Consider the following 27,952-nt stretch of genomic DNA (forward strand, 5'->3'; position numbering starts at 1 on the left):
GTCTCCATCTGCAGGGTTTGGGGTCTCCAGCTGCAGCTTTTGGGTCTCCATCTGCAGGGTTTGGGGTCTCCAGCTGCAGCTTTTGGGTCTCCATCTGCAGGGTTTGGGGTCTCCAGCTGCAGCATTTGGGGTCTCCATCTGCAGGTTTGGGGTCTCCAGCTGCAGGGTTTGGGACTGGGACCCCCAAGCCTCCTGGAGCGGCCCTGGTGGCACCATCCTGGAGCAGAGGGGAGGTGCAGGCTACCAGCATGGTGCCAGGGCACTAGCAGGGGGCATGGGAACCACATCTGCCCCACCAGCAGTGCCCTGCCCTCCTGTGCCACCTGTAAGGGGGTTCTGGGAACCGCTTGGTGGCATCTGTGTGGCCCTGGGAGCTGCCACCCAGGGCAGGGCCAGGTACTTGTGCACCTCTATGACAGGGCTGCGCCGGTCGGGGTCCAGCTTCAGCAGGCGCCGCAGCATCTCCTGCGCCCCGGAGCTGAAGCTCTGCCAGGCTGCTGGCACCTCCTGCCCCTCCCCACCCTCCTGCCAGGCACTGAAGGCCTCAAACTGGGGGTCAGAGCTGGCAGCCACCGCCCAGGGGAAGCAGCCTGTGCAGAGGCAGAAGAGGAGGACAGCGAAGGCCCAAACGTCCAGGCTGGAGTCCAGCTCCAGAGTCTCGGAGCCCTGCAGCTGGCACAGCTCCGGGGGGGCATAGGGCAGGGTGCCAGACATGGCCCCCACGGCCGAGCCCTGCACCCGGGTCAGCCCAAAGTCTGCCAGCTTCACCAGCTGGCACTGGGGGTCGAAGAGCAGGACGTTGTCCAGCTTGACGTCGCGGTGCACCAGGCCGTGCCCGTGCATGAAGTCCAGAGCCGCTGCCAGCTGCGTGGCACAGCGCTTCACCAGCTCCTCTGCCAGCCCCTCCTGTGGGCAAGGGGGGCACAGTCACCCGCAGCATGGCGCTGCCTGCCGGGCACCCTGCCCGCACCTCTGAGCCCCGCGGCAGCCTGCGGCCACCTCCTGCTCTGCAAAGGGCTCTGCTGCCACCGCCTGGCACTGCTGCAAAGGGTTCTGCTGCCACCCCCTGGCACCGCTGCAAAGGGCTCTGCTGCCACCCTATGGCACCACTACAAAGGGATCTGCACTCATCTATGGCACCGCTGCAAAGGGCTCTGCTGCCACCGCCTGGCACCGCTGCAAAGGGCTCTGCTGCCACCCCATGGCACCGCACTGCAAAGGGCTCTGCACCCAACTATGGCACCTCTGCAAAGGGTTCTGCTGCCACCCCCTGGCACCGCACTGCAAAGGGCTCTGCACCCAACTATGGCACCTCTGCAAAGGGCTCTGCTGCAAACTATGGCACCGCTGCAAAGGGCTTTGCTGCCACCTATGGCACCGCTGCCCTGGGCCCAGCAGGGCACAGAGATCCCTCACCCACCCCTGGGTCCAGTAGGGCACAGAGGTTCCTCACCCACTCCAGAGCCAGGCAGGGCACAGAGGTTCCTCACCCACCCCTGAGCCAAGCAGGTCACAGAGGTTCCTCACCCACCCCTGGGTCCAGCAGGGCACAGAGGTCCCCCGCGGGTGCCAGCTCCTGGGCGAAGGCGAAGTGGGTGCTGGTCTCGAAGGCGATGGGCAGGGCGGGCAGGCAGGCTCCGTGCCCGGCCAGGCACCTCCCCACGCAGTACTCGCGCAGGAACCCACTCCGCGAGGTCCTCTCCTTCAGCAGCAGCTTCAGCACCACTGCGGAGCCTGCGCAGGGCCGGGGGGGGCGGGGGAGGGGAGAGAGGAGGGGGCGAGGGGGGTCCCTGCTCAGCTCCGCTTGGCACCTCCAGGGTGGTTGGGGCAGAGCCAGGGGCAGGCTGCGGTGGGGCTGAGGATGCCACCTGGGCAGCAGCTTCCCTCCCCTGCCCACCCCCACTCCAGTGCCCACCCCCACTCCAATGCCCACCCCCTCTCCCCTGCACACCCTCACTCCAGTGCCCACCCCCACTCCCCTGCCCACCCCCTCCACCCTCCCACTCTCACTCCCCTGCCCACCCCCTCTTGCTTGCCCATGCCCCTTCTCCTTTCCACCCCCCCCTCCCCTGTCCACCACCTCTACCTTGCCCACCCCCACTCCCACATCCTCTCCACCCTGCCCAACCCACTCCAGTGCCCACCCCCTCTCCCCTGCACCCCCTCACTCCCCTGTCCATGCCCCTTCTCCTTTCCACTCCCCCTCCCCTGCCCACCCCCTCTGCCTTGCCCACCTCCACTCCTCTGCCCACCCTCTCTACCCTGCCCACCCCCTCCACCCTCCCACTCTCCCTCCCCTGCCCACCCTCTCTACCTTGCCCACCCCTACTCCCACATCCCCTCCAACCTGCCCACCCCACTCCAGTGCCCACCCCCTCTCCCCTGCACACTCTCACTCCCCCGCCCACCCCCTCTGCCTTGCCCACCTCCACTCCCCTGCCCACCCTCACTCCCACGTCCCCTCCACCCTGCCCCCCCCCCCCATCCCCCTCACCCCCGTGGCGGGGCTGGGTCAGCACCACGTGCCCGTAGGTGCCACTGCCAAGCTCCTGCAGCACCTCGAAGTGCTCCTCCAGCTCCTGCTGCGGCAGCTCCTGCCCGGCCTGGGCCATCAGCCGCTGCAGGAACTCTTCGTTGTCCTCCTCCTCCTCCTCATCTGACCCCTCCATGGGCCCACCACTGCTGCCAACTTCCCCCAGTTGCAGAGCAGTGCCAGCCTCGTGGCTGCAGGGCACCCATTGGGGGCATCCCAGCGTGGAGTGGGACAGATCAGTTCAGCCTGGCTCAGCCTGGTGCAGCCCAAACCAGTCCAGCCCTGTTCAGTCCCACCCACCCAAGACCAGCATAGTCCAGCCAAGACTAACTCAGCCTGAAGCATCCCAGCCCAGACCAGTCCAACCTGCCCAAGACCAGTATAATCCACCCCTGTTCAGTCCAGTCCAACCCAGCCTGCAGCATCCCAGTTCAGCCCAGTTCAGTCCAGTCCAACCCACCCAAGACCAGTATAGTCCAACCCAGACTAACCCAGCCTGAGGCATCCCAGTCCAGTCCAGACCAACCCAGTCCAATTCGCCCAAGACCAATATAGTCCAGCCCAGTTCAGACCAGTCCAACCCACCCAAAGCCCAGTATAGTCCAGTTCAGACTAACACAGCCTGGAGCATCCCAGTCCAGCCCAGTTCAGACCAGTCCAACCCACTCAAGACCAGTATAGTCCAGCCCAGTACAGCCCAGACCAACCCAGCCTGAACCATCTCAGTCCAGCCCAGTTCAGACCAGTCCAATCCACTCAAGACCAGTTCAGACTAGCCCAGACCAACCCAACCTGAAGCATCCCAGTCCAGCCCAGTTCAGCCCAGTCCAACTCACCCAAAATGAGTTCAGATCAGTCCAGACCAACCCAGCCTGAAGCATCCCAGTCCAGCCCAGTTCAAACCAGTCCAACCCACCCAAAACCAGTATAGCCCAGCCCAGTGCAGCCCAGCCCAACCCAGCCTGAGCCATCCCAGCTCACAACTCACAGATGTCAGGGGCTGGAAGGGACCCAAGGAGATGATGGAGGCCAAGCCCCTGCTGGAGCAGGACAATCCTGGCACAGGGCACAGAGAACAGACCCAGGCAGGCCTGGAGAGGCTCCGGGGAGACTCCACAGCTCCCTGGGCAGCCTGTGCCAGGCTCTGGTGCCCTCACGGCACAGAAGTGCCCCTGGTGCTGAGCTGGAACCTCCTGTGCTGTGCTGCAGCTTTCACCCACTGCTGCTGGTGCTGTGCCAGGGAGCAGTGAGCAGAGCCTGACCCCCCCCTGACCCCCAGAGCCTGCCCCCCCCATCCTGACCCCCAGAGCCTGTCCCCCCCATCCTGACCCCCAGAACGTGTCCCCTGCCCTGACCCCCAGAGCCTGCCCCCCCGTCCTGACCCCCAGAGTCTGCCCCCCCCAATCCTGACCCCCAGAGCCTGTCCCCTGCCCTGACCCCCAGAGTCTGCCCCCCCCAATCCTGACCCCCAGAGCCTGCCCCCCCGTCCTGACCCCCAGAGCCTGACCTCCCCAATCCTGACCCCCAGAGCCTGTCCTCTCAGTCTCCTCCAGACTCTCAGCCCCAGGGCCCTCAGCCTCTCCCCATCAGCCCTGCCCTGCAGTCCCTCATCATCCTCACAGCCCTCCCCTGGACCCCCCCCAGCAGTTCCTGTCCCTCTGCACCTGGGGAGCCCCAAACTGAACCCAGTGCTGCAGAGGAGCTCTCAGCAGGGCAGAGCAGAGAACCTCCCTGCTGGGCATACTCTGCCAGTCCGCCCCAGGCTCCCTTTGGCCTCTTGGCCCCCAGGGCACACTGCTGTGCCAGGGGGAGCTGTTAGCCCCCAGCACCCCCAGGGCCCTCTCCTTGGGGCTGCTCTCCAGCAGGCACCTCCCAGCCTGGGCTGCTGCAGTTTGTCTCTGCCCAGGGGCAGGACTCTGCACTTGGCCTTGGTGAGCTTCACCTGGTTCCTCTGTGCCCAGTTCTGTGCCCAGCTCTGCCCAGGCCTCTGTGCCCAGCTCTGTGCCCAGGTCTCTGCCCAGCTCTGTGCCCAGCTCTCACCCTGCCCAGGTCTCTGTGCCCAGCTCTGTGCCCAGCCCTCAGCCTGCTCAGGTCTCTGTGCCCAGCTCTGTGCTCAGCTCTGTGCCTAGCTCTCTGTGCCCAGGTCTGCCTGCCCAGGTCTCTGCCCAGCTCTGCCCAGGTCTCTGTGCCCATCTCTCAGCCTGCCCAGGTCTCTGTGCCCAGCTCTGTGCCCAGGTCTCTGTGCCCAGGTCTGCCCAGCTCTCTGTGCCCAGCTCTGCCTGCCCAGGGCTCTCTGGATGCCAGCACAGCCTGCAGCTGTCTCAGCCAAGCCTCCCAGCTTGGTGCCAGCAGCAATCCAGATGAGCAACCTCTGCCTGTCTGTGCCCTCAGCAGTGGCACTGATGGAGATGCTGAACAGGACTGGGCCCAGCTCTGGTCCCTGGGGGACTCCACTGCCCACAGCTCTCCAGCTGGGCCTGGCACCATTCACCACCAGCCTCTGATGTCTCTCTTGCAGCCAGTTCCTAACCCACCTCACTGCCTGCTCTGCCACCCCACACTGCCTCAGCCTGCCCACTGAAATGCCAAGGCAGATCATAGAATCACAGTGCCAAGCAGGCTGGCAGAGAGCTCCAAGCTCCCCCAGCCCAACCTCTGCCCCAGCCCTGCCCAACCAGACCATGGCACTAAGTGCCCCAGCCAGGCTTGGCTGCAACACCTCCAGGCACAGCCACTCCACCACCCCCCTGGGCAGCCCATTCCAATGCCAATCACTCTCTCTGCCAACAACTTCCTCCTAACATCCAGCCTCAGCCTGCCCTGGCACAGCTCCAGGCTGTGTCCCCTGCTTCTGGCCCTGCCTGCCTGGCAGCAGAGCCCAAGCCCAGCTGGACACAGCCTCCCTGCAGGCAGCTGCAGGCAGCAATCAGCTCTGCCCTCAGCCTGCTCTGGGCCAGGCTGCACCCCCCCAGCTCCCTCAGCCTCTCCTCACAGGGCTGTGCCCCAGGCCCCTCCCCAGCCTTGCTGCCCTGCTCTGGGCACCTGCCAGCACCTCAGCATCTCTCTGGGACTGAGGAGCCCAGAACTGGGCACAGCACTGCAGGGGTGGCCTGAGCAGTGCTGAGCACAGGGGCACAAGAACCTCCCTGCTCCTGCTGCCCACACTGCTCCTGAGCCAGCCCAGGCTGCCCTTGGCTCTGCTGCCCACCTGGGCACTGCTGCCTGCTCTGCAGCTGCTCTCTGCCAGCACCCCCAGGGCCCTCTCTGTCTGCCTGCTCTCAGCCACTCTGGCCCCAGCCTGGAGCTGCTTGGGGTTGCTGTGGCCAAAGTGCAGACCCTGCCCTTGGCCTGGTTCAGTCTCCTGCCCTTGGCCTCTGCCCACCCATGCAGCCTGGCCAGGGCCCTCTGCAGGGCTCTGCTGCCCCCCAGCAGCTCCACACTGCTCCTAGCTTGGTGCCAGCTGCAAGCTCCCTGCTGCTGGACTCAGTGCCCTGCTGCAGAGCATCAACAAAAATATTGACCAGGCCTGTGCCCAGCACTGCCCCTGGGGCACAGCTCTGGTGCCAGCTGCCAGCTGGGTGTGGCACCATTCAGCACCACTCTCTGGGCTCTGCCCTCCAGCCAGTTCCTGACCCAGCACACAGTGACTCTGTCCCAGCCATGATGGCGCCAAAGGCCCTGCTGAGGTCCAGGCAGGCTCCAGCCACTCTCTGCCTGCCTCTGGCCCTCGGTGCTGGCAGCAGAGGCTGCTCCCAGCTGAGCCCAGCAGGACTGCCCCTGCTGAGTCCCTGCCGGCTGCTCCTGGGCACCTCCTGCTCTCCCACCTGCCTGCAGATGCCCTCCAGCAGGAGTCCAGCCCAGTTCAGACCAGTCCAACCCACCCAAAACCAGTATAGTCCAACCCAGACTAACACAGCCTGAAGCATCCCTGTCCAGCCCAGTGCAGCCCAGTTCAACCCACTCAAAACCAGTCCAGTCCAGCCCAGCCCAAGCCATCCTGAAGCATCCCAGTCCAGCTCAGTGCAGCCCAGTTCAACCCACTCAAAACCAGTTCAGACCGGTCCAACCCACCCAAGACCACTACAGTTCAACCTTCCCCAGTCTAACAGAGCCCAGACAAGCCTGGATCAGTCTTCTCTGATCTAGCCCAGTTCAGCCCAGCCCAACCTCTTCTAGCCCAGTCCAATCAAGCCTAAACTAGCCCAGTCCAGCCCAGTCCAGCCCAGTCCAGCCCAGTTCAGCCCAGTCCAGTCCAGTGCAGCCTAACCCACTCTAGCCCAGTCCAGCCAAGTCTGAACTAGCACAGTCCAGCCCAGGCCAGCCCAGTTCAGCCCAGTCTGGTCCAGTGTAGCCTAACCCACTCTAGCCCAGCCAAGCCTGAGCTAGCACAGTCCAGCCCAGTTCAGCCCAGTCCAGTCCAACCCAACCTAACCCATTCTAGTCCAGTCCAGCCAAACTTCCCAGGGGAGGGACAGGAGCAGCTCATTGCACCCCACAGCCCCCCACTGGTGGGCTCAGGACTCCCTCTCCCACCCCACATCTCCCCACTGGTGGGTTCAGGACTCCCTCTTCCACCCCACATCTCCCCACTGGTGGGCTCAGGACTCCCTCTCCCACCCCACATCTCCCCCCTCGTGGGCTCAGGACTCCCTCTCCCACCCCACATCTCCCCCCTCGTGGGCTCAGGACTCCCTCTCCCACCCCACATCTCCCCCCTCGTGGGCTCAGGACTCCCTCTCCCACCCCACATCTCCCCCCTCGTGGGCTCAGGACTCCCTCTCCCACCCCACATCTCCCCCCTCGTGGGCTCAGGACTCCCTCTCCCACCCCACATCTCCCCCCTCGTGGGCTCAGGACTCCCTCTCCCACCCCACATCTCCCCCCTCGTGGGCTCAGCGCTGCCCATCCCCAGCTCCGCAGCAGGTCCCGGCCCCCTGTCCCCGCCCGGCCCCGCTGAGTCTCCGCCGCAGCCGCAGCCGCAGGTGCCCAGCGCTGCCCGCGGCGCTCTGCGCCCCCTGCCCCCTGCCCCCTCCCGCCCCGCACCGCCGCGGGGCTGTGCCTGGGTCCCTGCGAGCCAGCCCGCGGCGGAGGCTCGGTCCCGAGTGGCGCCGGGGGTCGGCTGCGGTGGCCTCACCTGTGTCCCCCCGCGGCTGCCCGCTGGGGCAGGGCTCTCCGCGGGCGGCGCTCGGAGCCCCCCCCCGGCCCCCAGCCCCCGGCCCCGGCCGCCGTGACTCAGAGTTTCCTGCCCGGGCCCTGCTAATCTCCGCCGCCAAAGATAGGCTCAGCCTGGCAGCGGCGCGGACAGACGGACGGACGGGATGCGGCTGCGGACGGGGGGACAGACGGACGGACGGGGGGGGGACACGCAGGGGCGGTCAGGACATTGCTTGAGGGGACAGACGGAGGTGGGCACGGAGGGACAGACAGACAGCATGCTGCTGGGGATGGGGGGACAGAGAGAAGAGGTGGAGGTGGGCACAGAGGGACAGATAGACAAGGTAGAGGCGGGGATGGAAGGACAGACAGAATGTAGCTGGGGATGGAAAGACAGACAGACAAGGTGCAGGTGGACATGGAAGGACAGACGGACAGGATGCAGCTGGAGATGGAAGAACAGACAGACGAGGTGCAGGTGGACACAGAGGGCCAGGCAGGGCATTGCTTTGAGGACAGACGGACAGGATGCAGCTGGGGATGGGACAGGCCATGGCACTGGGCACAGCACACTATGTCTGTCTGTCTGTCCCTGCGAGCTCTGCTGCACACTGCAGCTGGATCCAGCAGCTCCACCCTCCTCCATCCTCTATCCTCCTCCATCCTCCATCCTTCATCCACCACCATCCTCCTCCATCCTGCACCCACCACCATCCACCTCCATCCTCCATCCATTCTCCTCCATCCTCCTCCATCCTCCATCCACCTCCATCTATCTCCATCCACCTCCATCCTTCATCCTCCTCCATCCTCCTCCATCCACCTCCATCCTCCATCCACAGTATCACAGTATTATCAGGGTTGGAAGAGACCTCACAGATCATCAACTCCAACCCTTTACCACAGAGCACAAGGCCAGACCATGGCACCAAGTGCCACGTCCAGTCCTGCCTTGAACAGCTCCAGGGACGGCGACTCCACCACCTCCCCGGGCAGCCCATTCCAGTGTCCAATGACTCTCTCAGGGAAGAACTTTCTCCTCACCTCCAGCCTAAATCTCCCCTGGTGCAGTCTGAGGCTGTGTCCTCTTGTTCTGGTGCTGGCCACCTGAGAGAAGAGAGCAACCTCCTCCTGGCCACAACCACCCCTCAGGTAGTTGTAGACAGCAATGAGGTCTCCCCTGAGCCTCCTCTTCTGCAGGCTAATATTTTTTTACTAACCCCATGTCAAACACAATATATTGACAGCAGAAATAGGCTTTGCCTGCAGCTCCCATACACAAAGCTTTCTCCCGGCACATTTCCGCAGTAAGCAGGGTGGCAGAGGCAGTGTGTGCTGGGCTGGCCCCGCAGCTGCCCTTGCTGCAGGCTCTGCCGCGCACAGCTGCCCTCCTGCCCCTCCTAGGGCTGCTCGCTGCAGCTCCTCCCCAGCCCGGGCTGCTGCTGCACAGGCAGAGAGCAGTTCTGGAGCCCTGGTGCAGGCTTCTGCTTGCCAGGCAGAGGGCATGGACCTCCATCCATCCTCCATCCTCCTCCATCTATCCTCCATCCACCTCCATCCACCTCCATCCTCTTCCCTTCCTCCTCCACCCTCCTCCATCCTCCTCCACCCTCCTCCACCCTCCTCCATCCTCCTCCACCCTCCTCCATCCTCCTCCACCCTCCTCCACCCTCCTCCATCCTCCTCCACCCTCCTCCATCCTCCTCCATCCTCCACCCTCCTCCATCCACCTCCTTCCACTTCCATCCATCTCCCCTCCCCTCCCCCCCATGCAGTCCTCCCCCCTCCATTCCTCTCTCCTGCTCTGGGTTTTCCCATCCTGTCCTATCGAACCCCTGGGCCACACCCCCTGCCTGTCTGTCTGTCCCTGTCCATCCTCTGCCCCATGCAGCACTGCACCCTGTCTGTCTGTCTGTCCCTGTCCCTACTCTGCCCCATGCAGCACTGCACCCTGCCTGTCTGTCTGTCTGTCCCTGTCCATCCTCTGCCCCATGCAGCACTGCACCCTGTCTGTCTGTCTGTCCCTGTCTCTACTCTGCCCCATGCAGCACTGCACCCTGTCTGTCTGTCTGTCCCTGTCCCTACTCTGCCCCACGCAGCACTGCACCCTGCCTGTCTGTCTGTCTGTCCCTGTCCCTACTCTGCCCCATGCAGCACTGCACCCTGTCTGTCTGTCCCTGTCCCTACTCTGCCCCATGCAGCACTGCACCCTGCCTGTCTGTCTGTCTGTCCCTGTCCATCCTCTGCCCCATGCAGCACTGCACCCTGCCTGTCTGTCTGTCTGTCCCTGTCCATCCTCTGCCCCATGCAGCACTGCACCCTGCCTGTCTGTCTGTCTGTCCCTGTCCCTACTCTGCCCCATGCAGCACTGCACCCTGCCTGTCTGTCTGTCTGTCCTGCCTCTCAGGGCTGCCTCTAGAGCAGACCAAGCCCTGCTGCTCCTTGCCTGTCTGCCTGTCCCCCACACCTCCATCTCTCTCTGTCCCTCTGTCCCTCTGTCCCCTCCATGCCCTGGCACAGCCCAGTCAGGATGTGGCACAGCTCATTAGTGTCATAACACAGCTAATTAACATCAACATTACTGTCCCCACAGCTCATTAGTGTCACAGCACAGCTCATTACTGTCCCCACAGCTAATTACTGTCCCCACAGCTCATTAGTGTCACAGCACAGCTCATTAGTGTCACAGCACAGCTCATTAGTGTCACAGCACAGCTCATCAGTGTCACAGCACAGCTCATTACTGTCCCCACAGCTCATTAGCATCACCACAGCTCATTAATGTCCCCTCGAGTCCAGACCCCTCCCTGGAGCCGCCGCCTTGAGGGCCAAGGGGATCTGCACTGCCCCTCCCCATCTCCCCTCCCCCCTCTCCCCCCCGCCCCTCCCCATCTCCCCTCCCCCCTCTCCCCCCCGCCCCCCCCATCTCCCCTGCCCCCTTACCCCTCCCTGCTGTCCCCTGCCCCCCCCTCCCTGCTCCCTGTCCCCATCTGCTGACCCTGACCCCTCTGGAACTTCGCAGCCCATTAGTGCCACCCTCCTGGCAGGCTGCCCGCAGTGGGGTGGGCACCTCCTGCCACCTCCCCCCCCCTCCCCTCCAGGTGGCAAAGCCTTCTCCTAGCAGGTGATGCCCTCCCCCCTGCCATGGGGCAGCAACCTGGGGGGGCAGAGGGGACCTGTGCCCAGCCCCTGCCCCTCTGGTGCCCGCGGGCAGGCTCTGTCCATCGTCCCCCCTGGCACCTCCCTGGCCTGGGTGGCATCCGGACAATGTCCCTGTCCCTGTCCCTGTGCCCCCCACGCCTGGCGGGGGGGAGGGGGGGGGGGAAGTTGGCATTTGCTGGCTGCAGCCCCAGGAGCGTGGGAGGGCAGCGTCGGTGCCAGGGCTGCGGGGGCGGAGGGGACAGCTGCGGGGGCACCGAAATAGCCGGCGGGCAGCAGGGGCCAGGTGGCACCAGCCTGGCCCTGGCACGGTGCCCAGAGCTGGAGGGCACAGACACAAACAGACCCCCCCATGGCGCTGCCCCAAAGCCTGCCCCCCCCCCCCCAATGGCATGGCAGGGGGTGGATGTGCCCCCTTGGTGCCTTCCTGCCCCCTTGGTGCCCTCCTGCCCCTTTGGTGCCCCTGGCATCCTCTGCCCCACTCCCTGCTGCTCCTGGAACCTATTGCCCCACTCCTGCCCATCACTGCCACCTACTGCCCCACACCCTGCGCCCCTTGGCACCTACTGCCCTACAGCCTGCCCCCCTTCTGCCATTGCAGGGGGCAGATGTGCCCACCTTGGTGCCCTCCTGTCCCTTTGGTGCCCCTGGCATCCTCTGCCCCACACCTTGCTGCTTCTGGCACCTACTGCCCCACGCCCTGCCCCTCTTGGCATCCACTGCCCCACACCCTGACCCCTGGCACCTACTGCCCCACACCCTGCACCCCTTGGCACCTATTGCCCCACATCCTGCCCTGCTGGCACCCTCTGCCACCCCCAGCCCCTGTCACTCCACTTCGTGCCCCCCTGCCCCCCCCAGTGCCACTCTCCCCCACCCCCACCTGGCCCTCAGCCCAGCCTGGCTCCTGCCCCGTGCCAGGGGGCAGAGCTGGGGGCAGGTCTGTGCCCCCCCGGCCCGGGAGGTGCCAGCCCCGGGACAGCTGCCGCAGGATTAGCACCCAGAGAGGTTTCGTAACAGGGCTGGGAGGGCACCGGGGGGCACCAGGGGGCACCAGGGGGCACCAGGGGGCAGCTCTGGGAGCAGGGCAGGCTCAGCTCTGTCCCGCAGCTGGCACAGCTGTGCCCACCCCATTGCTGCCCCAGGGCATGGCCAGGGGTGGGCACAGGCAGCTTGTGGTGCCTGTGGGGCTGGGTGCCCACATCCATTGGCATGGCACAGGTCTGGGTAGCCAGGCCTGTGGGCACACCACGTGAGACTGGGTGCCCACGGGGGGCTGGGTGCCCCTTTGAAGCTGGGTGCCCACATCTATGGGCACCACATGGGTCTGGGTGCCCACATCCATTGGCACCACATGAGGCTGGGTGCCCACATCTATGGGCACCACATGAGGCTGGGTGCCCACATGAAGCTGGGTGCCCACATCTATGGGCACCACATGAGGCTGGGTGCCCACATGGAGTTGAGTGCTCACCTGAGGCTGAGTGCCCACATCCATGGGCATGACACAGGGCTGAGTGCCCACATGGGGTTGGGTGCCCACATCCACGGGCATCACATGGGTCTGGGTGCCCACTTGAGGGGGGGTACCCACACCTGTGGGCACACCATGTGAGCCTGGGTCTGCACATGGGCCTGGGTGCCCCTTTGCAGCTGGATGCCCACAGCCATTGGCACCACATGGCACTGGGTGCCCCCAGCCCTGTGCCAGCAGGGGGCAGCAGAGCACCTCCAGCGCCCCAGGCCTGGTCACGATCCCATGGACCCCCCCAAAGCCTCCCCCTGCCCCCCCCAGACCCACACTGACCCCCCGAGACCCCTCCCCACAGCCCCCCCAAACCTCACTGACCCCCAAACCTCCCCCCCAAGCCCCCACCCCCCCCCAAACCTCACTGACCCCCAAACCTCCCCCCCCAGCCCCCACACCCCCCCCCAAACCTCACTGACCCCCAAACCTCCCCCCCAGCCCCCCCAAACCTCACTGACCCCCAAACCTCCCCCCAGCCCCCCCAAACCTCACTGACCCCCAACCCTCCCCCCCAGACCCCCCCAGCCCCCCCAACTCATCCCCAGCCCCCCCAGACCCCACCAACAGCCCCCTCACAATCTGACCCCCAAACTCCCCCAGCTGAACCCCTCCCAGCCCCCCCTGCCCCCCCAACTCATCCCCAACCCCCCTCACCCCCCCAACCCTCCCAACAGCCCCCCCAGAATCTGACCCCCAAACCCCCCCAACTGACCCCCCCAAACCTGACCGACCCCAACCCTATCCCCCCAGCCCCCCACTCATTCCCAACCCCCCCAAACCCCCCCAGACCCCCCCTGAATCTGACCCCAGACCCCCCCAACTGACCCCCTGCAGCCCCCCCAGTCCTCACCGACCCCCAACACCTGCCCCCCCCCAGCCCACCCCAACCCTCCCCCGCTCCCCCCCACCTCTGTTTCCCCCCCCCAACACCCCCAGCACCCCCCCGGGGACTCCCCACAGCCTCCCCCCCCCCCTTCCCAAGCTGCCCTCCCCCATTCACCCCTCCCCCCCCCAGATTCGTGCCCAAGGGGGGGTCCCAACCCCCCCCCCCACCTCACGTTTCGGGGGGGTCCCAACCCCATTTTATTGCGTACATTTGGGGGGGTCACAGTAGCCTCCCCCCCCAACACTCCCCCGCAATTAAGAGGGGGTCTGGGGGGGGTCCTGTGACCATGACGTCATCACGGCCGGGAGCTGCGCGCGGGGGGGGGTCCCCCTCGACCCCCTCCCTCCCCCCAAAAGCTGCTGCAGGGTCCAGGTGAGAGCTCTCAGCTCCCCCCGCAGCCCCCCCAGCTCCTGCAGCAGCGCCGCCAGCTGCGCCGGGGGGGGCGCAGGGCCTGGGGGCACAGACAGAGACCCCCCAGAGTGAACCCCCGCAGCCGCCAGAGGGACCCCCCAAACCCCCCCCAATACCTACCCCCCCCGAGAGACCACCCCCCCAATTTGGGGTACAAAAGGGACCCTAAACCCTCCCCCCCCGCGACAGTACCTCCCCCCCCAGGCAGTACCTTCACCCCCCCCAAAGACCCCTCCCCAATTTGGGGTGCAGAGGGAACCCCAACCCCCCCCAACAACACCTTCCCCCCCCCACCAGTACCACCCCCCCTAGGGACCCCCCCTCCAATTTGGGGTACAAAGGGACCCTAACCCCTCCCCCCCCAGCAGTCCCTTCCCCCCCCCAACAGTACCTTCCCCCCCAAATCCCCCCCTCCAATTTGGGGTACAAAGGGACCCTAACCCCTCCCCCCCCCAGCAGTACCTCCCCCCCTCCAGACAGAACCTTCACCCCCCCCAAAGACCCTCCCCAGTTTGGGGTGCAGAGGGGACCCCAACCCGCCCCAGTCCCTGTGCTCCCGGGGGGGTCACTGAAGGATCTGGGGGGGGGAAGAGCTCTGCCACTGTGCCCCCCCCAAACTTACCTGCACAGGGGGGCTGGAGGGGTCCCGGGGGGGGGGCAGCAGCAGGGCTGGAGGAGTCCAGGGGGAGCTGGGGGGGTCCTGGGGGGGGCTGAGTGTTGGGGGGCTGCAGTGGGGGGGTCAGGGGGGCTGGGGGGGGGTGGGCAATGAGGGGGGGGGTCAGCAGGGGGCTGGGGGCTGGGGGTGGGCTCTGGAGGGGGCTGGGAGCTGGGGGTGGTCTCCGGGGGGGGCTGGGGGCTGGACTCTGGGGGGGTCTGGGTGCTGGGGGTGGGCGCTGGGGGGGGCTGGGGGCTGGGGGTGGACTCCGAGGGGGGCTGGATACTGGGGTGGGCCTCTAGGGGGGCCTGGGTGCTGGAGGTGGGCTCTGGAGGGGGCTGGGGGCTGGGGGCGGTCTCCGGGGGGGGCTGGGGGCTGGACTCTGGGGGGATCTGGGAGCTGGGGGTGGTCTCCGGGGGGGGCTGGGGGCTGGACTCTGGGGGGGTCTGGGTGCTGGGGGTGGGCTCAGGGCGGGGCTGGGTGCTGATGCTGGACTCCGGGGGGGTCTGGGTGCTGGGGGTGCGCTCAAGGAGGGTCTCGGTACTGGGGTGGGCCTCTGGGGGGGTCTGGGTGATGGGGAGGGGCTCAGGGGGGGGCTGGGGGCGGGGCTCAGGATGGGGCTGGGTGCTGGGGGTGGGCTCTGGGTGGGGCTGGGGGCTGGGGGTGCCCTCAAGGGGGGGTTGGGTGCTGGGGGGGGAGTCGGGGAGGGGCTGAGTGCTGAGGTCCTCTGTAGGGTGCTGGAAGGGTACTGGGGGGGACTGGGGGCTGAGGGTCACCATGGGGGGGCTTGGGGGGGCTGGGGGGGGCTGAGAGGTGCTGAGGGTCTCAAGAGTGGGGTCTGGGGGGGCCTGGGGGGTGCTGAGGGACTCGAGGGGGGGGGTCCTGGGTGCTGAGGGTCTCCAGGGTGGGGGTTGGGGGTGCTGGGGGGGCCTGGGGGGTGCTGAGGGTCTCTGGAGGGGGCAGGAGGTGCCCGGGGGGGCTGTTGGTGATGGTGCCCAGGGGGCTCTGGGGGGGTGCCGGGGGCAGGGTGGGGGTGTCCTGGGAGGGCTGAGGAGGTCCCGAGGGGCTCTGGGTGCTGGGAGGCTCTGGTGGGGACTGGGCAGGAAGGGCAGGGGGGGCTGGGGGCAGCGTGGGCGGGGTCGGGGGGGGCCAGGCTGAGGAGTGGGCAGCAGAAGGGGCAGTAGGGCCTGGGGCCAGCCCCGCACCTGCGGGGAAGAGGAGGAAGAGGCTGAAGGCTCCGAGCGGCTGCCCCTGGAGCCTCCGGGGGCTGCGGGAGGGACCTGGCCGAGAGCCAGCAGAGGGCAGCGACCAGCAGGGGGCACCAAACACCTCCACACTGCTCCATCCTTCATCCTCCTGCACCCTCCTCCATCCTTCATCCTCCTCCATCCTTCATCCTCCTCCATCCTTCGTCCTCCTCTATCCTCCTCCATCCTTCATCCTCCTCCATCCTTCATCCTCCTCCATCCTCCTCCATCCTTCACCCTCCTCCATCCTCCTCCATCCTTCATCCTCCTCCATCCTTCATCCTCCTCCACCCTCCTCCATCCTTCATCCTCCTCCACCCTCCTCCATCCTTCATCCTCCTCCATCCTTCATCATCCTGCACCCTCCTCCACCCTCCTCCATCCTTCATCCTCCGTCCTCCTCCATCCTCCTCCATCCTGCATCCTCCTTCATCCTCCATCTTCCTCCATCCTCCATCCTCCATCCTCCTCCATCCTCCTCCATCCTTCATCCTCCACCATCCTTCATCCTCCTCCATCCTCCTCCATCCTGCATCCTCCTCCATCCTTCAACCTCCTCCATCCTTCATCCTCCTCCATCCTCCATCCTCCTCCATCCTGCATCCTCCTCCATCCTTCATCCTCCTCCATCCTCCTCCATCCTCCTCCATCCTTCATCCTCCTCCACCCTCCTCCATCCTTCACCGTCCTCCATCCTCCTCCATCCTCCATCCTCCTCCATCCTTCATCCTCCTCCATCCTTCATCCTCCTTCATCCTCCATCCTCCACCCTCCTCCATCCTCCTCCATCCTCCTCCATCCTCCTCCATCCTTCATCCTCCTCCATCCTTCATCCTCCTCCATCCTCCTCCATCCTCCTCCATCCTTTATCCTCCTCCATCCTTCAACCTCCTCCATCCTTCATCCTCCTCCATCCTCCATCCTCCTCCATCCTGCATCCTCCTCCATCCTTCATCCTCCTCCATCCTCCTCCATCTTTCATCCTCCTTCATCCTCCATCCTCCTCCATCCTCCATCCTCCACCCTCCTCCATCCTCCTCCATCCTTCATCCTCCTCCATCCTTCATCCTCCTCCATCCTTCATCCTCCTCCATCCTCCTCCATCCTCCTCCATCCTTCATCCTCCTCCATCCTTCATCCTCCTCCATCCTCCTCCATCCTCCTCCATCCTCCTCCATCCTTCATCCTCCTCCATCCTCCTCCATCCTCCTCCATCCTTCAACCTCCTCCATCCTTCATCCTCTTCCATCCTCCATCCTCCTCCATCCTCCATCCTCCTCCATCCTTCATCCTCCTCCATCCTTCATCCTCCTCCATCCTCCTCCATCCTTCATCCTCCACAATCCTTCAACCTCCTCCATCCTCCATCCTCCACCCTCCTCCACCCTCCTCCATCCTTCATCCTCCTCCATCCAGCTTTACCCTCCTCTATCCAGCTCCATCCTCCTCCATCCACTTCCATCCTCCTTCACCCTCCTCCCTCCTCCTCCATCCTCCTCCACCCTCCTCTCTCCTCCTCCACCCTCCTCTGTCCTCCTTCACCCTCCTTCATCCACCTCCATTCAGCTCCATCCTCCTCCATCCACCTCTGTCCTCCTCCATCCTCCTCCACCCTCCTCCATCCTCCTCCATTCCCTTACCCAATCCATGCTCTTTGTTCCTCATGGTAGCTTCTGGACCTGATTTGGCTCCAGGATGTGTGCTCCATATGGCAGACTCTGGAGTGAAATTGATGCTCCTGATGGAGCCTTCTGGAGCTGCTTCTGCTGCAGGCTGTGAGCTCCTGGTGGAGCCTTCTGGAGCTGCTTCTGCTGCAGGCTGTGAGCTCCTGATGGAGCCTTCTGGAGCTGCTTCTGCTGCAGGCTGTGAGCTCCTGATGGAGCCTTCTGGAGCTGCTTCTGCTGCAGGCTGTGAGCTCCTGGTGCTGCCTCCAGGTCCTGGTTCCTGTGCAGGAGGTGTCCTGCCCCTGCCCCTTCCAGGACCTGCCTGCCCTGCAGGCTGTGTGCCCCTCAGGCCATCAGCCAGACCCAAGCCTGCTGAAGGAGCTGCCCAGTGGGTGCCACCCACAGCCAGCCCTGCTGCAGCTCTGCTCCTCAGGGTGCCCTCAGGACCTGCCTCTGCCAGGCTCTGCTCCCTGCCCCTGGTCCCACTGGCAGTGAGCTCCATGGTGGGCACCAAGTCCTGCCTTGCTCTGGGCCTGCTTCCTGGGGTGCTACCAACTGGGCCCTGCCCCACTGTGGCTTGGGTGGCACTGATGGGGTCCTGCCCTGCTGGCTCTGGGGTCACCTGGATGGGCACTGCCACAAGTCCTGGGCACCGTTGGGTGGCACCAGCTTGACTCTGCCCTGCCTTGGCCTTTGCACTCTGCATGATCCCAACCAAACCCTGTCCTGGTGGCCTCTTGGTGGCCTGAGTGGCACCAGCCAGGACCTGCTCAGCCTTGGCCCAAGGGATCCCTCTGCTGCTGGAGGGATCCTGCCCTGCTTCGGGCTGGCTGATGTGGGTGGTTCCCACTGGATCCCATCCTGGTTTGGACCTGTTCGTGCCAGCTGGATCCCATCCAGCCTTGGATCTGTTGGTGCCAACTGGATCCCATCCAGCCTTGGATCTGTTGGTGCCAACTGGATCCCATCCAGCCTTGGATCTGTCAGTGCCAACTGGATCCCATCTTGCTTTGGACCTGTTTGTGCCAGTTGGATCCCATCCAGCCTTGGATCTGTTGGTGCCAACTGGATCCCATCTTGCTTTGGACCTGTTGGTTCCCACGGGATCCCATCCAGCCTTGGACCTGTTGGTGCCAACTGGATCCCATCCAGCCTTGGACCTGTTGGTGCCAACTGGATCCCATCTTGCTTTGGACCTGTTGGCTGCCACTGGATCCCCTCCAGCCTTGGATCTGTTTGCTCCCACTGGATCTTGTCCTGGTTTGGACCTGTTGGTGCGAGCTGGATCCCATCCAGCCTTAGACTTCTTGGGTCCCACTGGATCCTGTCCTGGCTTGGACCTGTTGGCTCCTACAGGATCCCGTCCTGGTTTGGACCTGTTGGCTCCCACTGGATCCCATCCAGCCTTAGACTTCTTGGCTCCCACTGGATCCCATCCAGCCTTAGACTTCTTGGCTCCCACTGGATCCCATCCAGCCTTAGACTTCTTGGCTCCCACTGGATCCTGTCCTGGTTTGGACCTGTTGGCTCCCACTGGATTCCATCCATCCTTGGATCTGTTTGTTCCCACTGGATCCCGTCCTGGTTTGGACCTGTTGGCTCCCACTGGATTCCATCCAGCCTTGGATCTGTTTGTTCCCACTGGATCCCATCCTGGTTTGGACCTGTTGGCTGCCACTGGATCCCATCTTGCTTTGGACCACTTGGTGCCAGGTGGATCCCCTCCAGCCTTGGACCTGTTGGCTCCCACTGGATCCTGTCCTGGTTTGGACCTACTGGTGCCAGCTGGATCCCATCTTGCCTTGGACCTGTTGGCTCCCAGTGGATCCACTCCAGCCTTGGACCTGTTGGCACCAGCTGGGTCCCGACCTGCCTTGGGCTTGGTGCTCTGGGCACTGCCAGCTGGGTCCTGCTCTGCCTTCAGCCTGCTGCTCCTGAGCACCTGGATGGGATCTTGGCCAGCACTGGCCTGGGTGGCACCGGCTGAGCCCTGAGTGGTGCCAGCTGGGCCCTGGGTGGCATCAGTTGGGCTCTGGGTGGCATCAGCTGGGCCCTGGGTGGCACCAGGTGGGCCCTGGGTGCTGCTGCCTGCTGCTGAGCTGCCCACGGGGGGCACAGGGGCCCTCAGTCCTGCAGCAAGGAGGAGAGAGCTCAGCCCAGCTCTGAGGGCACAGCGAGGGCCAGAGGTGGGCACAGGCCTTGGGGACAGGGACAGGGGACATGGGACAGGGGACAGGGCCAGTGACACGTTAGGGACAGAGGTACTGGGACATGGGGACAGACAGAGGGACACGGGGACAGGTCAGGGGGATGGGGGACAGAGAGAGGGACACGGGGACAGGTCAGAGGGACATGGGGACAGGTCAGAGGGACACAGGGACAGGTCAGGGGGACATGGGGACAGGTCAGAGGGACATGGGGACAGGTCAGAGGGACACGGGGACAGGGTCCCAGCAGTCCCCCGGGGTGGAGCCTCCTGCCCAGCTCCTGCTGCCCTCACCTGGTGCCCAGCTGCTGCTGCCCTCACCTGGTGCCCAGCTGCTGCTGCTGCTGCTGCTGGCTCCGCTCCAGACGGAGCTGGGCACAAGGGGCCCTGCGGAGGGTGGCACCTGGGTGGGCAGCGCCTGGTGGGCAGGGGACGCTGCAGGGTGGAGCTCCAGCGCTGTCAGCACATCTGGGGGGGAGGAGCCCAACAGCTGGGGGGAGGAGCCCAACAGCTGGGGGGGAGGAGCCCAACAGCTGGGGGCTCTGTGCCCCGCCCCTGCCAGCTGCATCTCCCCAGCCCCTCCCCCGCTGCCTTTGCCCTCCTGCTCCTGCTGCCCCTTCGGTGCCCTCCCCGGTGCCAGGGGCCCAAAGCTGCCCCCAGCGCCCGAGCCGTGCCCTCAGCAGTGCCCAGCCCCTCCCCTGGCCATGCTCCATCCCCGCCCGCGGGTACCTGCGCAGACCACGGCGGCGTCCTCGCGGTGCTGGCAGTTGGCGGTGCCCAGCGGCGCCGCAGGGCACTGCAGCAGGGAGGATTCGTTGCCCTGGCAGCGGACATCGTCCAGCCAGATGCGGCCTCTGCCCTCGCCGAAGAAGGCCCCCGGGGGGGCGGCCAGGGCGGGGCCGCAGCGCAGCTGCCTGCAGACCACCTCCGCGTCCGGCAGCCCCCAGAGGTCGTCGCAGACTGTGCCCCACTGCCCCCCCACCGCCAGCTCCAGGCGCCCTGCGCAGCGCCCCCCGGTGCCCACCAGGCGCAGGCTGGCGGCGGCTGGCACAGAGCCTGTGGGGGGGCAGAGGATGGGCACAGGGTCACAGATCCCAGCAGCACAAATCCCAGATCCCAGCAGCACAGATCACAGATCCCAGCAGCACAGATCACAGATCCCAGCAGCACAGATCCCAGCAGCACAGATCACAGATCCCAGCAGCACAGATCCCAGATCCCAGCAGCACAGATCCCAGCAGCACAGATCACAGATCCCAGCAGCACAGATCCCAGCAGCACAGATCCCAGCAGCACAGATCACAGATCCCAGCAGCACAGATCCCAGCAGCACAGATCACAGATCCCAGCAGCACAGATCCCAGCAGCACAGATCACAGATCCCAGCAGCACAGATCCCAGCAGCACAGCTCCCAGCAGCACAGATCACAGATCACAGATCCCAGCAGCACAGATCACAGCAGCAGAGATCCCAGCAGCACAGATCACAGATCACAGATCCCAGCAGCACAGATCACAGCAGCAGAGATCCCAGCAGCACAGATCACAGATCCCAGCAGCACAGATCCCAGCAGCACAGATCCCAGCAGCACAGATCACAGATCCCAGCAGCACAGATCCCAGCAGCACAGATCCCAGCAGCACAGATCCCAGCAGCACAGCTCACAGCTCACAGCTCACAGAGGATCTCTCAGCAGGGCAGAGCAGAACCTCCCTGCAGCTGCTGGGCACTCTGCGCTCGATGCCCCCCAGGCCCCACTGCCCCCAGGGCACACTGCTGCCCACGGCTGGCACCCAGCAGCAGTGCCAGGAGCCTCTGCCAGGGCTGCTCTGCAGCAGGCACCTCCCGGCCTCAGCTCCTGCCCTTTGCTCTCTGTGCCCAGCTGCAGCACTCTGCACTGGGCCCTGGTGGAGCTCACTGGGGCCTCTGTGCCCATCTCTTTGTGCCCGGCTCTCTGTGCCCAGCTTGCTCTTTGTGCCCAGCTCTCTGTGCCCAGCTCTCTGTGCCCAGCTCTCAGCCCATCCAGGTCTCCGTGACCAGCTCTCTGTGCCCACTGTGCTTGTCAATACCCTGCCTGGCCACCTTGTGCCCACTGTGTGCCCATCACCACCCTGATGCCCATGTCCCCCATGCCATGTGCCCACCATGCCTGGTCACTCCTTAGCCGTGCACCCCCTGTGCCCATCACCACCCTGTTCCCTTGCCTCCCTGTGCCCATCACCACCCTGCCATGCCCTGTGCCCACCCTACCTGTGCAGGCTGTACCCTGCAGTGTGGTGCCCACAGGTGGTGCCATGCTGGAGGTCCAGGGGGACTCAGTGGTGCCAAAGGGCTTGAAGCGGTGCCCTGTGTGCCAAGGAGGTCAGCTACCAGTGCCCTGTGCCCAGTGCCCTTCCCAGTGAGCAGCAACTAGTGCCCAGTGCCCTGTGATCAGTAACCAGTTCCCTTCCTAGTGCCCTGTGCCCAACAACCAGTGTCCAGTGCCCTGTGCCCAGTGCCCAGCAGCCAGTGCTCTATAATCAGCAAACAGTGCCCAGTTCCCTTTGCCCCATAACCAGTGCCCAGTGCCCTCCCCAGTGCCCAAGTGCCCTGTGCCCAGTAAGCAGTGTCCAATAAGCAGTGCCCAGCCCAGTGCTCTTTGCCCTGTAACCAGTGCCCAGTGCCCAGTGCTCTCCCCAGTGCCCAAGTGCCCTGTGCCCAAGTGCCCAGTGCCCTGTGCCCAGTAACCAGTGCCCAGCCCAGTGCTCTATGACCAGCAAACAGTGCCCAGTTCCCTTTGCCCAGTAACCAGTGCCCAGTGCCCTTCCCTGTGCCCAGTAACCAGTGCCCAGCCCAGTGCTCTATGACCAGCAGTCAGTGCCCAGTGCCCTCCCCAGTGCTCAAGTGCCCTGTGCCCAGTAACCAGTGCCCTGTGCCCAGTAACGAGTGCCCAGCCCAGTGCTCTATGACCAGCAGCCAGTGCCCAGTGCCCTCCCCAGTGCTCAAGTGCCCTGTGCCCAGTAACCAGTGCCCTGTGCCCAGTAACGAGTGCCCAGCCCAGTGCTCTATGACCAGCAGCCAGTGCCCAGGGCCCTCCCTACTGCCCAGCCCAGTGCTCTATGCCCAGCAGCCAGTGCCCAGCGCCCCCCCCAGTGCCCAAGTGCCCTGTGCCCAGCGCCCCTGCGTGCTGAGGGGGTCAGCTGAGATGCCCTCGGTGCCCCTGCTGGTGCCCACCTGAGCAGACGGCGCTGGCATCCTCCTCGTGGGCGCAGACGTGTGGGCGCCAGCCACGGTGCGGGCACTGTGCCAGGCTGTGCTCGGGGCCGCGGCAGCGCAGCCCATTCAGCCAGATGGGCCCCGTGCCCTCCCCGAACCAGGCGCCCCCGGGCGCTGCCAGGGCGTGCCCACAGCCCAGCTGCCTGCAGAGCACGGTGGCATCGCGCAGCTCCCACTCATCGTCGCAGACACTGCCCCAGTGCCCTGCGTGCCACAGCTCCACCCGCCCGGCGCAGCGCCCGGGGCCCCCTGCCAGCCGCACCGGGAAGGGCTCTGCGGGCACACCGCGCTCAGGCGCCACGCCCGGGGGAGCCTGGCACCCCCACTGCAGCTGCGGGGAGCCCCGAACCCACTGGCACCTGCTGGCACCAACTGGCACCCACTGGGACCCACTGGCACCTGCTGGGAGCCCTGAACCCACTGGCACCTGCTGGCACCCACTGGCACCCACTAGGAGCCCTGAACCCACTGGCACCTGCTGGCACCAACTGGCACCCACTGGGACCCACTGGCACCTGCTGGGAGCCCTGAACCCACTGGCACCTGCTGGCACCCACTGGCACCCACTAGGAGCCCTGAACCCACTGGCACCTGCTGGGACCAACTGGCACCCACTGGGACCCACTGGCACCTGCTGGGAGCCCTGAACCCACTGGCACCTGCTGGCACCCACTGGCACCCACTGGGAGCTACTGGCACCTGCTGGGACCAACTGGGAGCCCTGAACCCAAGTGGGACCTGTTGGGATCCATCTGGGACCTGCTGGGATCAACTGGGAGCCCTGAACCCACTGGGACCTGCTGGCAGCCACTGGGAGCCCTGAACCTAAGTGGGGCCTGTTGGGATCCACTGGGACCTGCTGGGATCAAATGGGAGCCCTGAACCCGCTGGCACCAGTTGGCACCAACTGGGAGCCACTGGGAGCCCTCAACCTCAGTGGGACCTGTTGGGAGCCACTGGGAGCCTTGAACCCACTGGGACCTGCTGGGAGACCTGAACCCAACTGAGACCTGCTCGGACCCACTAGGACCTGCTGGGATCCACTGGGACCCACTGGGAGCCCTGAACCTTACTGGGACCTGTTGGGACCTGCTGGGAATCACTGGGACCTGCTGGGATCTACTGAGACTTGCTGGGAGACACTGGGACCAACTGGGAACCACTGGGACATACTGGGAGCCTTGAACCCACTGGGACCAACTGGGACCCATTGGGAGCTCCTCTGGACCCCTGAATCCACTGGGACCTGCTGGGAATCCTGCACCCACTGGGATCTTCTGCACCCATTGGGACCTATTGAGACCTACTGGGATCTCCTGCACCCGCTGGGATCTGCTGGGAATCCTGTACCCATTGGGATCTCCTGCACCCACTGGGACCTACTGGGACCTACTGGGATCTCCTGCATCCACTGGGATCTGCTGGGAATCCTGTACCCATTGGGACCTTCTGCACCCATTGGGACCTATTGGTACCTACTGGGATCTCCTGCACCCGCTGGGACCTATTGGGACCTACTGGGATCTGCACCCATTGGGATATGCTGGGAGCCACTGGGATCTGCTGGGAATCCTGTACCCATTGGGGTCTCCTGCACCCACTGGGACCTGCTGGGAGCCACTGGGATCTGTTGGGAATCCTGCACCCATTGGGGTCTCCTGCACCCCCTGGGCATTGCTGGGACCCCCTGGGGGCTGCCCCTCACTGGGACGCACTGGGCCAGGCCCCCCCCAGCCCCACTCCTCCCTCCCCTCCCCCCCCCCCCCAGTACCTGTGCTGGGAGCTCTCAGCAGCCAAACTGGGGAGGAGCAGAGGATGAGCTGTGGGCACCCAGCCCCAGCTGGGCATCTGCAGGGGCACCAGAGCCCAGTGCCCTGCACCCAGTAACCAGCACCCAGTGCCCTGTGCCCACCAGCCAGTGCCCACTGCCCTGTGCCCACCAGCCAGTGCCCAGGGCCCTCCCTAATGCCCAAATGCCCAGTGCCCAGTGCTCTGTGCCCAGTAACCAGTGCCCACTGCCCTGTGCCCATCAGCCAGTGCCCAGTGCCCTCCCTAATGCCCAAATGCCCAGTGCCCTGTGCCCAGTAACCAGTGCCCAGTAGCCTCCCCAGTGCCCAGCAACCAGTACTCAGTGCCCTGCGACCAGCAACCAGTGCCCAGCAGCCTGTGCCCAGTGCCCTGAACCCAGTGCCCTATGCCCAGTGCCCTGTGCCCAGCAACCAGTGCCCAGTGCCTCATTAGCAGCAAGCAGTGCCCAGTGCCCCACTCCCTGTGCCTCATTACCAGTAACAAAGGCCCAGTGCCCATCCCAGTGCCCTATGCCCAGTGCCCTACGACCATCAACCAGGGCTCATCCCAGTGCCCGAGTGCCATGTGCCCAATGCCCAGGGCCCTTTCCAGTGCCCTCCCCAGCTCATTGTGCCCAGTGCCCCATATCCAGTGCCCAGTGCCCTTCCCAATGCCCTGTCACCAGTGTCCAGGCCCAGTGCCCAGCCCAGTGCCCAGTTCCCAGATCCCATGCCCAGTTCCCCTCTCAGTACCCCCCAGACAGTGCCCAGTGCCCACTGCCCTTCCACTGCCCAGTAGCCAGGGCCCAGTACCAGTGCCCTGCCCAGTTCCCTCTGCCCAGTGCCCATCACCTGTGCCAAAGCTCAGCATCCAGTGCCCAGCAATGAGCACTGGTGCCCTTCCCAGTGCCCAGTGCCCCATGCCCAGTGCCTTTCCCAGTGCCTGGTGCCCCATGGCCAGTGCCCAGTAACCAGTGCCCCTCCCAGTCTCCCGGCCCCAGTAGCTCTCATGCCCACCACTTGGCACCTTGCCCACTGCCCACCCTACCCTGTTTGTCTCCCAGTGCCCAGTGCCCAGCACAGCCCAGAGTGCCCAGTGCCATGTCCAGTGCTTCTCAGCCTCCTCAGTAGTGCCCATCTGCCAGCTCAGCCCCCAGTGCCCACTGCCAGTGCCCAGTGCTGCACTCAACCTCCATTCCCAGTACCCACACCACACTGGTACCACCCACACATTGCCCCCATGCAGTGCCCAATGTCCAGTGCAGTGCCCATGCAGTGTCCCTTGCCCAGCACAGTGCCCAGTGCAGTGCTCAGTGCCAGCACAATGCCCAGTGCTGCACCCACTCCTCCCTCCCAGTACCCACCCCATACTGGTGCAACCCACATGCTGCCCCCATGCAGTGCCCATGCAGTGACTATGCAGTGGCAGTCCTATGCCCAGTGCCCCCTGCAGTGCTCAGTGCACTGCTCAGTGCCAGCACAATGCCCAGTCCTGCAGGCACCCACCCCTCCCAGTACCCAAACCATACAGGTGCCACCCCCACAATGCCCCCATGCAGTGCCCAAGCAGTGCCCATGCAGTGCCCATGCAATGCCCCTTGCCCAGCTTAGTGCCCCTGTGCAGTGCTCAGTGCCAGTGCAGTGCCCAGTGCTGGACCAAACCACTGCTCCCAGTACCCAAACCATACTGGTGCCACCCACACGCTGCCCCCATGCAGTGCCCATGCAGTGCCCCTTGCCCAGTGCAGTGCTCAGTGCCAGTGCACTGCTCAGTGCTGCATGCATCCACCCCACCCAGTACCCACCCTAGTGCCACCCACTCTGCCCCCATGCAGTGCTCATGCAGTGCCCCTTGCCCAGTGAAGTGCTCAGCCTGCTCAGTGCCCAGTCCTGCACCCATCCACCCCTCCTAGGACCCACCCCACGCTGCCCCCCACACAGTGCCCACGTAGTGCCTGTGCAGTGTCCATGCAGTGCTCCTTGCCCAGCACAGTGCTCAGTGCAGTGCTCAGTGCCAGCACAGTGCCTGGTGCTGCACCCACCCACCCCTCCCAGCCCAGTACCCAAACCATACTGGTGCCACCCCCACACTGCCCCCATGCAGTACTCGGTGCCCAAGCAGTGCCCCTTGCCCAGTGCAGTGCTCAGTGCAGTGCTCAGTGCCAGCACAGTGCCCAGTGCTGTACCCACCCCATGCTGGCACCACTCCCACGCTGCCCTCATGCAGTGCCTGTGCAGTGCCCATGCAGTGCCCCTTGCCTAGTGCAGTGCTCAGTGCAGTGCCCAGTGCTGTACTCACCCACCCCACACTGGCACCAACCCCATGCCACCACCCAGCAGTGCCCATGCAGTGCCCATGCAGTGCCCAATGCAGTGCTCAGTGCAGTGCTCAGTGCCAGCTCAGTGCCAGTGCCAGTGCCAGGCCCCGGGGCTCACCCAGCAGCAGCAGCAGGCCCATGGTGGGGGCAGGGCAGGGCAGGGCTGGGCTGGGAGCTGAGGTCGGTTCGTGGCTGCTGGCCCAGCTCTGACTCAGGCCCCGCGGCCCGGCTGGGGGGGCCCTGCTGGGGGGGCCCTGCTGGGGGGGGGGGTCCTTCAGGGGCATCCTGCTGGGAGGACTCTGCTGGGGGGGGCCTTGCTGGGGGGGCCCTGCTGGGAGGACTCTGCTAGGGGGGGCCTTGCTGGGGGGGCCCTGCTGGGGGGGGCTGCTGGGGGGGTTCTGCTGGGGGGGTTCTGCTGGGGGGGGCCTTCTGGGGGGACTCTGCTGGGGGGGCCCTGCTGGGGGGGTCCTTCAGGGACATCCTGCTGGGGGGCCTCTGCTGAGGGTGTTTTGCTGGGGGGACTCTGCTAGGGGGGGCTGCTGGGGGGGTTCCCACTGGGGGTTTCCCACTGGGGGGTTCCTGCTGGGGGGGTCCTTCAGGGGCATCCTGCTGGGGGGGCTACTGGGGGGGGGCCCTGCTGGGGGGACTCAGATGGGAGGGGTCCTACTGGGAGGGCCCTGCTGAGGGAGTTCACGCTGGGGAGGTTGCTGGGGAGGTTGCTGGGGGGGCCCTGCTGGGGGGGGCCTGCTGGGGGGGGGTTGCTGGGGGGGTTCCTACTTGGGGGGGGGCTGCTGGAGGGATCCTGCTGGGGGGAGCTTGTTGGGGGCATCCTGCTGGGGGGTCCTGCCCTGCCTTGGGGCCGGGGGCACAGGAGGGGCACTTCTGGAGTCGCCTCTGAAGATGGAAAGGCTCAGCCCAGAGAGGGGCACCCCTGGGGCAGCCACGAGTGGGCACACAGCCTCCTGCTGCCCTGGCACGGATGCCCCAGTGCCCAGCCCAGTGCCCCCCCCAGTGCCCCCAGACACTGCCCAGCCCAATGTGCATCCCTGTGCCCAGCCCAGTGCCTACCTGCCCTGTCCCCAGTGCAGTGCCTCATTTCCAGTGGCCTGTGCCATGCCCACCCAGGTGCCCTCAGACACTGAGCAGTG

General features: G+C 65.4%; 2 protein-coding genes across 2 annotated transcripts in view; both read right to left on the minus strand.

Moving 5' to 3' along the window:
- LOC135192824 (deleted in malignant brain tumors 1 protein-like) overlaps positions 1–21,380 on the minus strand; it is a 501,013-nt gene extending 479,633 nt beyond the window's left edge. Inside the window, 2 exon segments of the mRNA XM_064176200.1 lie at positions 20,163–20,499; positions 21,287–21,380. Of these exon segments, the coding sequence (XP_064032270.1) occupies positions 20,163–20,499; positions 21,287–21,380 (431 nt within the window).
- On the minus strand, positions 241–2,669 carry LOC135192819 (uncharacterized serine/threonine-protein kinase SBK3-like). Its single transcript, XM_064176196.1, has 3 exons — positions 2,495–2,669; positions 1,532–1,734; positions 241–906 (listed from the first exon to the last, which is right to left on the minus strand). The coding sequence occupies exons 1-3, from the start codon at positions 2,667–2,669 to the stop codon at positions 241–243; spliced, it is 1,044 nt and encodes a 347-aa protein (XP_064032266.1).
- Positions 21,381–27,952: the final 6,572 nt, after the last annotated feature.

Source organism: Pogoniulus pusillus, chromosome 44 (assembly GCF_015220805.1).
Source record: "Pogoniulus pusillus isolate bPogPus1 chromosome 44, bPogPus1.pri, whole genome shotgun sequence".
Classification (NCBI taxonomy): domain Eukaryota; kingdom Metazoa; phylum Chordata; class Aves; order Piciformes; family Lybiidae; genus Pogoniulus; species Pogoniulus pusillus.

What these genes read in the sequence shown, in the direction of transcription:
- LOC135192819 (XM_064176196.1), bottom strand. Translation starts at nt 2,669, where the DNA reads ATGGAGGGGTCAGATGAGGAGGAGGAGGAGGACAACGAAGAGTTCCTG. An exon ending in GACCCAGCCCCGCCACGGGG is followed by an intron (nt 1,735 to 2,494) that starts GTGAGGGGGATG and finishes GGCCCTGCGCAG; the next exon opens with GCTCCGCAGTGGTGCTGAAG. An exon ending in GTGCCCTGCTGGACCCAGGG is followed by an intron (nt 907 to 1,531) that starts GTGGGTGAGGAA and finishes CCTTGCCCACAG; the next exon opens with GAGGGGCTGGCAGAGGAGCT.